Source organism: Egretta garzetta, unplaced genomic scaffold (assembly GCF_000687185.1).
Source record: "Egretta garzetta isolate BGI_Z169 unplaced genomic scaffold, ASM68718v1 scaffold287, whole genome shotgun sequence".
NCBI classification, from domain to species: Eukaryota; Metazoa; Chordata; class Aves; order Pelecaniformes; family Ardeidae; genus Egretta; species Egretta garzetta.
In genome coordinates, this window is record NW_009260435.1 from 9,688,082 (window position 1) to 9,699,858 (window position 11,777).

Below are 11,777 nucleotides of genomic sequence, written 5' to 3' on the forward strand. Positions count from 1 at the left end.
TCTAAGGTCTTTTTAAATCTCATTGTATGCAGTTAGTTCTTGTTAGGTTGACTTCCCCGAAGACTGAACTCCTTTATCTCTTCACAAAATGATTATAAACCAAGTAAGCTTCCTTCTACAGTGTCTTACTCCCTGAGCTGGGCAACCATTTGGAAAACAGAGTAAATGACCCTGTCTCCATAGCTGCCCTCCCATTTTCAGTGCTAATCTCAGCAAAGAAATTCAGTCATGGCAATGAGTTTTGCATGAAACTGTAATAGGTCAGTAGTTCCACTAACACAATCTTATGTGTACATTCTTCACATCTATGTACAAGGATTTTAGTTACGTGACAACACGTGGGCAGCCTGTCATACTCACAGGGTGCCCATCAATCTATGGGCCTTCAGCAGTTTGCCTTGCTGTTATGTACAGCAGTACCAGGGCTCTGTGGTTTGGCATACCCATATAGAAATACCTGAGCTTTATCAGATTTATTACTATTGCCTTTGCAATCAGTAGAAGTCATACATTGGTTCCTCCTAGTTCTGAGCTATCTGGACATAAGTCAGCTCTAACCTTGAAACAGTCCTGTTGTATAGTCCCAAGTAATAAGAACTTGTTAAAACCTGAATGCATTAATTCAGGAGCATCATCAGAAATACAGTTTATACAGCTTCAGTGTACAACATCTAGGTCCTGATTTGGAAGTACTCTACTGCCATCCTGATGTTGCAGTATTCTTTTTCTGTACAAGAAAATTTGTATGCTGTATTATCAGCTAGCTATTTAGCACAGTCTTGCCTTAGGAACACTGTTGATGCCATGTTTAGATCTGACATAATCATCTGCATGAGGAATATAGTTGGTTTAGCCTTGTCCTTTTACCAGTGGAAAAAGATAAACACTGTGGAGGGACTGCTGAGATTTTAGGAGGAATGAATCATCTCGGGACTTTCACATCTCTTTCTATTAATTTCTACAGTGCACCTGTATTTTTTGCACTTCAGTTACTTCAGTTCCATTAATATCTAAAATAAGGTGGGATGAATCTGAGATATATTACAAAGGACTTTACTTTCAAAGAATGAACCACTTCATGTTAAGGCCACTGTAGAGAGTAGTACTGATAAACTAGTACTGTCTTTACTGATGCCCAAGTTTACAGTAATTTCTCTAACAAGCTCTGAATGCATTTGTTTTTACAGTGTTTTACTCTACCTGAAGCCAAATTACTTCAGAATAAGTGTCTAGACAACTCTTCTGACAGTTACTATCCAGAATTAGAGGAAAGTGGACTGGATAATACAAGTCTGATGCTTTGATTTGTATTTTTTTGCTCCCTGATGTGACTGTGTTATGGAGGCATCTGGGAGGCAGTTTCTGCAGGGCTCAGCCCTGTAGAGGTTATGGCCTGAGCAATAACCAGGAGTGATGTCTATTGACTTCTCTCCTTAGACCCACTCATTATAAAGAGAATAGTAATCCTTGGAAGTAATTGATAAAGTGTAGAAAGGAAAGCTAGTATAACAGTATAGATGTAACAGTACAGCTTGCCTCAACTTTTGTTCACTTGTCTCTTTGAATTGTTCTCTAGTATTGCTGCTGCAGAATCAAAGTTGCCTTTCACTCTTTAATATCTGTCTTTATAGTTGGGTATATGCTGTTTATATTTTCTTGGGCATAATAGAAGCATAATTTCTGTCATATTTCACAATCCCAAATAAAAGCAGCTAGTACTTACAACAGTGGTTACAATTATGGGGGGGGGGGGGGGGTGGGGGGGGAAATGAGCACGTTTATTAGTAGCCAACAAGATAGCCAATGTGTATTTAATCCAAAAGGATGCTAAAGATAAAGTGGAAACTATCAGAGAAAATGAAAGGTGGTTATGTAGATTTGCTTTGTTTTAGAAACAGGCAAAGCTTCTGGAGATTTTTAAGCTTGGTGATAATGACAGATGAGGTGTATGAATTCTTGGGGAAGATGCAGTGAGAGGAGAAAACTGAACATGTGAAACCACACTGAGCATTGTAGAAATGCAGATTCAAGACAAGTAGCGTGCCGAGTTGTCCAGGTGCCTCTACAGTATCATGTGCCATTTGCTACAGAGTTTTATTATTCCATTTTAAGATGTTAGAGGAAATTACATGCTACAAATGCTGCCTGGCTGGCGTACACAGCAATAGTATGGGTAATGAATATCTGATCCAGATTAGTGACAGGTTCTTAGCAGATGAGAACACCATATAAAAGGACATAATGTGTGCAATTCTTTTGTGTACCTCTAAGAATTTTTTTGTCCAAAATTTTTCCCTGGACAATGACAACGTGTCTGTGTTTCCTTCTTTTTCTTAATTATTGTAGATATATTGTAAGAGTCTGCTGTAAAGTCAGGATCTGTAATCCCCAAAGCTCAGGGCTGTATGGATGTGAGGAATTGGAAACTGCCTTTGGTTTCCCCTGTAAAATAAAGTGCTATTACGACAAGATGAAGGTTTGTGCTATGTTAAAACACATAGGGCTGGGTTCACTTGCTGTGAACTTTCACACTGTGGACCTGACTATGGTGTGCTTGCCTACAATAAAGGATTTTGTCACAAAGGACACCTACAGCCTTTGTTCTACTTAATGATTTGAATTTACAAGGGCAGCTAGAAATGCGATAGAGGACAGCCCATGAATTCACTGTACTTGATTAATGAGATGAAATGGTCTCTCTTCCAGGCAGTTTGAGGGAGTCTGCATATAAACTTCAATTCATATTAAACTTAAATAATTTTTAATAGATTGTTTATAATGTAATTATATAAACATAAGATGCTTATAATATAAATATATTAACTTTAGAATTTTCATGTTCAATTTAAATTCATATTTAAATTGAGGTGCCGTACACTGTCCTGGGAACTTTAGAATGTTTCTGTCTCAGGAAATTTCATGTACTTGAGAATGAATACCTTGCTGAGGGGGAAAACCTGTATTTCTTTTATGAATGAGGAGAAAGTACGCATGCTGCCATTCTGCACCATGCTGAAACTTAGACTGAGTAAGGATTTCAAAAGTTTGGGTCCATTGTGTAGGGTCTTCACGTGCTTTATAAACATTTTAGGTGTTTAAATTTTCTTACTTCTCTTGGGGCTTTTCTGCTAAAGAGAAGGAAAGTAGTAACTCCATCATACAGTCTCCACGGTGCATTGCCTTAACACCCATATGTGGTGCATCAGCTATTGCAAGTGCCTTTTATAGGCTCTTCATAATTCCAGCAGATGTTTCTTTTGGATAAAAAGGGGTTGAGGAATGGTATTTCTCTTTGTGTTAGACAAACATTATCGTGTTTGAGCTAGAGGAATAGAGAATTGGCACTAATAACAAAACAGCTTTCTGGAGAGAGGCTAGACACCAAAAATTCTAAAAGTCAAAATACAAGGTTCTTAATCTATGAAGCATTTTTGCACACATTATAGGAAAAAATAGGATATTTCTTATTAGCTGTTATCACCATGTGCTTTACTAATATATATTTTCATGACCCCTTGAAATCAAGGAGGCAGTAGGTGACTGACTCTAGTTTTGAGATTAAAGAAAATGAATGTTTAATTAGCGGGAAGCAGTCACAATTGACAACTTGCACCATTTTATTGATATCCAGTTAATATTTATTTCTCAATATATATGTTAGACACGTGATCATCACTGTCTGAAAGATACTGATAAGTGTTGACTTTCTAATGACATTCACTGGAGCAGTCTTAAAACTTTGAAGAGGTTATTTAAAATTGTGAAATGCTTAGATAAATAATTGAAGCACTGATATCATCCAATAATAATTTGCATTTATGACAGATTATTGAGGCAATGCAAGCAGTGCTGCTGGCAGAAGTTCAAAGGACTATGAATACCTTGAGAAAGACGGCAATCTGCAGAGAGCCATTGGCCATAGTCAAGAATGGAAATGGTAAGTTGCAGACACTGCCAAAGACTGAGGAGAGGGATTTGCAACACATTCAAAATGTTTCTTTGCTGTGTAGATGGAAAATTTATTGGTATATTCTTTTAGAGGAACTTTCTCTAGTACTTAGAACAAGTTAGGAGTATGAGTTCATAATACATTATTTCTGTGCAAGACAAGCCAAACGGCCTATTTCTGACCTTACCAGGCTATGAGTTTTCTCATATGATTGTCAAGGATTTAAAGGACTTTCACTCTCTCTCATCATCACTGAACATTAAAGAAGAAAAGGTAAAGTTTCTTGGATTGTATGGTAGCTCTGGTATTGTAAATACACTTGCAAATAACAGAAGCAGTGTGTTTGAAATAGTATCAGTAAATCATACTGAAATGAGGTTTTACAAATTTATCTTTTCAATGACATCAGAACTTATACAGCACTAAAAATTAATTGCTTAAATTTTATAACTTCATAATGTAATACAGAATATTTTATTTTTCTTTTAGAAATAACCTCCCTGCAAGGAGATATCAAATGCATTTTACAATTAGATCATTTCATTTTATAAGAAGCTTACTCTTTGCAACTTTACAATGGTGCTAATGTTTATGGTAAAAAAGATTGAACCTGAATTTATGTTATGAAGTTATACTCATTTTTTTAGCCCATTAGCTGAGTCTTAAAATTAAGTGACCTAAATTTTAGATCCAATCTTATTAGTGAGCCTTCTCTTGGGGAAACTAATTTATAATCTCATTGAGTGTGTGTGTCTGTCATGAAAATTTGTTACTGATCTGCTTGTTCCAGGATACTAAAAATGATCAGTGATACTGCTTCAGGCCATGAAACAAAACAGTATCTCTATAATTTGGACTGTTGGAATGTAGTGAAACTCCAAACACTTTGAATAATTGTCATATATGAGTTTATACTTTGCTTACATTGAAAATTGCTTTGAATAATTTTATGTGGTTTGGGACAAGATGCATTGTAACTAGAACATTCCCAGCTGTAAAGTTCATGTGTGGCTTTGATTTCAAATTTCACGAATTTTCAGCATGTATTTCAATGTGGTGTTTTGATGTGGGTTACAACAAAAATGGGACTAACTGGAAGTTGCAGATGCAGATATCTGCAAACTCCAGATGTGTTTAGGTCTTTAGGTTTGTTTCAAAATCTTCTACACTAGATGAAAAAACATTTCTGTTGTGTAAGGAGTGCTGGTATGATTATGAAAGTCTAGTAGTCAACAGTTGTTTAATTCTAATTAAGTATTAAAGCTCACACAAGTTATGAATTCAGGGGAGTTACTTCAGCTTTCCACTCTCTGAAAGGGGAATTTGGTTGTTTGTATTTCTAGTAAAGATTTTTACTGTCTTTTTGTTCTTAACCCTATTATTTGAAGGTTATTCAACAAACCACTAGAAAATTGCTTTGCTAGAATGGGCACAGTATTCATATGCATTTATACTGGCTAGGACTTTTTTCATACTTCATGATATGAACTAGATAAATATACACTGTAAAACAAAGTGGGGTTTTTGACATATTGTTCAGCAATTTTAATGTATTCTGGAATAGGCAGAAAACATACAGGAAGACTGGGAAAGAGATGTTACGCTATGAGCATTTAATATTATATTAGCTTTCTTTTGTTCTCATTTCCATTCATGTTTTAGCTTGTTACATTATTTATCACAGTACGTAAATAGCACAAATATTCTTGGTTTGGTTTATATGGTTTTCTGATAGTCACTACAAAACTTGATGGGTTTATTCAGAATTGAACAATTTTTTGTGATTTCTACTATGTTAGAGTAAAGCTATTTGTGGCATGCAATGATATGCAGAAATTATTAAAATCTCATCCAGGAGTAAGTCCACCACCAGTGTAATTACTAAGACAAGTAATTATGTCTGGTTTTAGTCATTGATCTGATAGGTATGTCATCACATATCTTATTAAATTCTCTGTATTTATGGGTTGTACAGTAGCTGTCATCCTGTACAACATCAAGGTAAAGGTTAAACACTTTTTTGGGTTTTTAAGTCATAATTCAAGACTGGGATCATGCACTCTGACCCAAAGTAAAAGTATCTGAATCTTGGCTGCCATCATCATTGTACTGTATTGCATTCTTGTTTAATTGGAATTAACAGATTTGATCTGGATATATTTAACCTTGTTTAACTCAACACTGAAGTAGATAGAAGTTTTCTTTAAAAATACTAACAGAACTTCCAGAATTTGGCCTTCAGATTTTATCATCTTTGAAGTTTATAGTATATTATATAGTTGTTTTTTTAGAAAGCTTCTTAATCCTTAGGATGCTCCTGTATCCTTACTTCATGGTTAAGTGTGATAGCATTTAGAAAACAGCTTCACTTGCTGAGTGATTTTAAAATGACATATTTTTCTCTGTGGCTACATATAGACAGAATTTTATGTTAAAAAAAACCAAAAAAAAAACCAAAACCACATCCCAACATATTATATTTTTCCAGAAACAAAGCTAAGGAATTGGAAAAGCTGTTCATGTAAAGCATGCCAGTGAAAGGGTTAACTGTGTTCTGTTCTAGTACATTCTCCCATTGTTGCTAAAAGGAAATATAAATGCAAACAGCTGCAATTTCTTTATGTTAATGTCAGAGATAATAATTTTGGACCAGTTCCAAACATATTGATAGCAATCTTACCATTGATTTCTGCAAGCTTTGCTTCATTTCTTCAAAGAAGCTGAGGTTTCCCCTAATTTTTTTGACATTCATCATAATTCTGAAAAAGTATATTGCACTTTATTCCTTCTTGCCTTTTTCCTGAACACTGATAATCTCAAGTTAATGGTACCATTTAACAGGTTGTCAGTGTGGTATTGCTTTCCACTGCCATGTGGGTCAGGGGCAGTGATTTTTAAAATCTTAAGAATCTCTTTATCCACTTCCATTTGCATAAACCAAGAGGAACTAAGTTTGCTGGCATTCTTCATTCATTTTTCATTTGTAGTATTTGATCATATGACATTCTGCTCAGCCATGTGCAGAACTTCTTTGACTGGAGGAAAATGGTGGTAAATACCACTGTTCTCGTTCAATAGCCTGGTGATGGGATGCAAAGAAATTGGATAGTCCCTCCTATAGTTGATTTGAACCCATATCTTCCTCAACAGTAATTCATTGCTTATCCTCAAGGCATTCTGCGGTGAGTCATCTACAGGAATTATTTCACTTCTCATGGAAATCTCAAAATGTTTGCAAGGTTAAGAGTTAGAAATGAGATTCCCTCACTCCAGGTGTGTTACGCGTAGGAAACTGCTTTACTGCAGTAGCTAAAAGATCCATTGTATGTGCCATCCTTGGATACCTATTTCTTCTAATGTATAGGGAGCCAAAGCAGTCTTATCTGAAACAGCACTATAACATATAAGTTCTTCTGGAATTGTGTGCCTCAATTTTTTGTAAAATGTGAAGAATTGGATCTATTTACCTTTTAAGCAAATTGTAAGGATAAATGTGTTTAAGATGTTCATGCTCAGATATTAAATTGAGAAACTGTCATACTCCCGGAATGCTAAAAGCTGGAGAAGTGAAAGGGAAGCATAAAGTAAGGGCTTTATTCCTAAATACAGAATATTATTTTAACTGCCTCTTAGATTTGTGAAAAATTTAAAAGTGAAAAATCACACCACTAAGACTAGCTTGCAGTAAATTCTGGTTTACACTTAAAAATCCCTTGTTTAAGAAACTGCTAATGATTCAAGCTTTTAAGTATATTTGAAAGCTATTAGCTATAACCTCATCTTTTATATGTGGTTTTGGAGCTCTTTATAAATTGGTTCTTGCAGGAAAAAAGCTTCTGCTGATAAATACCAGAGTGAAATTAATGGTGGCAATTGAATTCCATAGGTTAGTGTAAAGAATTGTCAAAGACTTATCTAGAATATAACAATATGTTTTGTTAAAATGAGGAATCCATTCAGTAATGGTAAATCAATGAAAGGCAGGATATAACAGCTTCTGTTCACTAGAAAGTGACCTGCAGCAGAGGGTTTCAAACACTTCTGTTGTCTGGGTTCCGGAGATCTGTCCAGTCGCAGACAACTTCTTTATGTCAATTTTTAGGAAGTCATTCTATGACTATGTCTGTCTTTATAGCAAATGAATCTTGAGTGCTTGCAAAGTCTTAAGGTTTGTCAAGGAAGTGCAGATAAGGAGAAGGGTTCATATTGTCACCTTGTTACAACCCACTGCCTTTTCATATTAGTCCAAATATACATTCTGACTCTGTATTTAAACAAAAAAGACCCAAAAGACAACCCTGACTCTGAGCATTAGTCTGTTTGGACCATTAATATCATAATGTTTACACAGGATTTCAATGAAAGCTTGTCCTTGGTTGCCTGATTGCCGGGGAAATAACTTTCAGGGGTGTAAAATGCATTGATATTCTTATTTACTATAACCACATTAATCTAATTCATATTGTTTGTGTTCTGGTGAAATATTACATGCCCAGAAAGCTTGAACAACATCTGAGGAATCAATTTCTGGCTTAATATTTCACATTCGGATAAACATACATCTGTCCTCATATCCTTACATTTCCCTCACTGCATTAGTTTCAAGTTTGGATTTGGGCTTGCGACATATGCAATATATTCAGTCTTTGAAACTGCTTGCCTTGCTGTGGCTGGGTTCCATATCTGACATGAATGAAGTAATCAAGCAAAATCTGGAAAAAGGTGTCCAGATAAAATTAGCCAGAGTCCTAGAAATGTACATACCCAGAAAATGAAAGCTATTGGTGAAGCTCTTGGGAAATCTCCCTTCTCTTATGGATTGACGACTTGTACAATTGGGAATTAAGTTAGGGTGGCGGGGGGGGACTCATGGGAGGATTTCTGCTAAACAAAAGAAGAAAAAGCTAAAAAGAAGAGGACAATGGGATACAAAAGAACTTGAGGTAAAAAGAAAAATGTTTAGAAAAATGGAAAGAAAATTATAATAGAAGCTTGGCAATGAGAACTTATACAAAAGGTTAGCAGTTTTCCAACGGAAGTCATAACCAGGAAACTGGTTGCTGATTAAAAAAATTCAGGAATATAATTTGATCCCATTCCTGGTATGATAAAGATGGAATAGGAAATGTGGAAATTTTGAGTTTGCATGATTTGGGGTTTAAAGAAATTGAGGAGAGAAATCAGTAAATGCACAAGCAGTTAAGAGTCCAGGTATCCCAGCAGCGTGGGTTTTAAAGAGCATAAGAGAAAATGCTCCTTTTTAGCACATTTAAATCACATTTAAAAAAAAAAAAAAAACCAAAACCCCAAAGACAATTAGAAGCATCTTTCCATTATGAGAGATATCCTAAAGGAAAGCAAGCGAAGGGTTAGTTCTTATAACCTATTTGTTAAACTCACAAATTTTACTGATTTTTTTTTTATATGCAAATATTTGAAGGAACCTAAGGTGATTTACCCTATGCAGGCTGTTTAAAGATTTTATTGCTTCAGAGGAACCAGTTCAATTTTTCAAGGGTATTGAGATTAAGTATCTTCAGTTTGGCATGTGAAGATCTAGAGTATGTCTTCAGACCTTATGTTTCCACTGGCCAAGAAGTGCAATAGGACAAATAGATTGCACTTAGTAGTGATAAAATTATATTTGCATGAACCCACCCTAAATTATTTTAAACAACAACAATTCTGCATTATAAAAATTTTGTTTACAAAATGTAGTGAGAGCTGATCTGGTTAGGTCAAAGTAGAGTCATATCTGAATAAGGCTACCATTGTCATGAGGTAAGCATAGGGTTTGGTAAAATGAGTGAGAGTGTTGATATGAAGAAATCTTTATACTTCAGGAATTCTTTTCATACATGGATCCTCTAAAATGTATACACTGAAACATCCTTCTGAGCCTCACAGTATATGTGATTAAAATGTAGTATCTCAAATTTATCAAAACTGTCCCTCTTCCTCTGTAGTCTCTGTGCATTGAAGTATATCCAAACTTCAGTTTTAGAGCAACATCTGAACCAAATGCTAAGACTGTGTTTTCTTGCAGTTGTTACTTTTCAACTGGTTTGACTTCTGGCTTCAGAGATCTTCCTGTCTGCCATCTCTCACATTTTTCCAGTTTAATATGCAACAGAAGAGGGTTATTTCTTCCACCTGGATTATTCCAGACTGTTTTATTCCTTTACACTCCCATCTTTCATTTTCTAATTTTCCTGAGAAACAAGAATGTTAAAAATTATCTGCAAAATGAAATTTCCTTTCTCTGTCCATTCTATTCCTATTAGTACAAGCATTTCAGCCCATAAGAACAGAATTTTTTTTAGATGGAACTGAAGTTTTGTGCTCTTGGACAAGTTCATGCACATAACAAAATTCATTAAACTATTAGACTTAATTCAGGCTGTTTTAAAAAATTCTCTGGCAGGCCAATTTTGTGTGTGTGTGCATTAGCAATAAGGAGTGTAAGAAATGATTGTATAATCTACATTTCATCACTATTAATGAGAATTAGATTCATCTGTAGTCTCATTTTAGTTCTTGAAACAGCAAACCAATTAATCTAGCATTTGTTTGATGAATGGACTTTGAGTATAAGCTGGTGACAGCAAGTAGCTTTCCTCTGTACTGAATATGCATTTAAAATGAGGGTATTATATCCTAGTTTCATATTACAAATATTTCCAGTAAAAGAATACAAATCAATGTTATATTTTAGCATCTAACCTGCGGTTTAACTATACCACTGTATCATGTCCTATATATCCAATTAAAACTGTATTTTGATCCAGTAGTCTTTAATATTAGTGGTCAAGTACTAAAGGAAGTAAGCTTAAAGACTTGTTCTAGAACTACAGCTTATTTCATTCCATGCGTCATATATTTTACCAGAGAACTCCTTAATGTAGCAGAAATCAGATTTGGTGTGTATTTTTACACAAAATCAAATTGTACAGGCGCCATCTCAGACTCCTCCAAAACATTAGGAAGGATAGGATTCACTGGTCAAGGAGGCAGTAAGGATGACATGTATTCTAAATTCAAATGCACAATATAGTTTGGACAATTTTGTTTTCTATGTGCTTTTTTCAGTGTTTACTGAATGGGAAGAATCTCTAATATACCTTCTATTTAGATCTTTAAAAGTTAATGCTCTCTTTTTTTTGGGCTGTAATGCAGACATAAAATTATCATTGGTTCATTGTTAGTCTCTATTGTTTAGTTAGAAGTTTATTCGGTATAGGCAAAGTACAACACAAGTCTTTGAAGACTTGAAAGCTGGTTCTTACAGAATCACAGAATCACAAGGGTTGGAAGGGACCTCGGGAGATCATCTAGGCCAATCCCCCTGCTAAAGCAGGCGCTCCTAGAGCATTCTACATAGGACTTCGTCCAGGCGGGCTTTGAATATCTCCAGAGAAGGAGACTCCACAACACCCCTGGGCAGCCTGTTCCAGTGCTCTGTCACCCTTAGAGTAAAGAAGTTTTTCCTCATATTCAACTGAAACCTCTTATGTTTCAGTTTGCACCCGTTGCCCCTAGTCCTGTCACTGGACACCACTGCAAACAGACTGCTTCCATCCTCGTGACTTCCGCCCTTAAGATATTTGTACGTGTTGATAAGGTCCCCTCTCAGTTTTCTCTTCTTCAGGCTGAACAAGCCCAACTCTCTCAACGTTTCCTCGTAGGGGAGGTGCTCCAGTCCCTTTATCATCCTAGTTGCTCTCCTCTGGACTCTTTCTAGGAGTTCCTCATCTTTCTTGAACCGGGGAGCCCAGAGCTGGACACAGTACTCCAGGTGGGGTCTCACCAGGGCAGAGTAGAGGGGGAG

General features: G+C 35.7%; 1 protein-coding gene across 1 annotated transcript in view; it reads left to right on the forward strand.

The window, feature by feature from the left end:
* WDR72 (WD repeat domain 72) overlaps positions 1-11,777 on the forward strand; it is a 116,547-nt gene that overhangs the window by 69,524 nt on the left and 35,246 nt on the right. Inside the window, exon 17 of the mRNA XM_009643990.1 lies at positions 3,826-3,937. Within this exon, the coding sequence (XP_009642285.1) occupies positions 3,826-3,937 (112 nt within the window). The remainder of the gene's footprint in view (positions 1-3,825; positions 3,938-11,777) is intronic.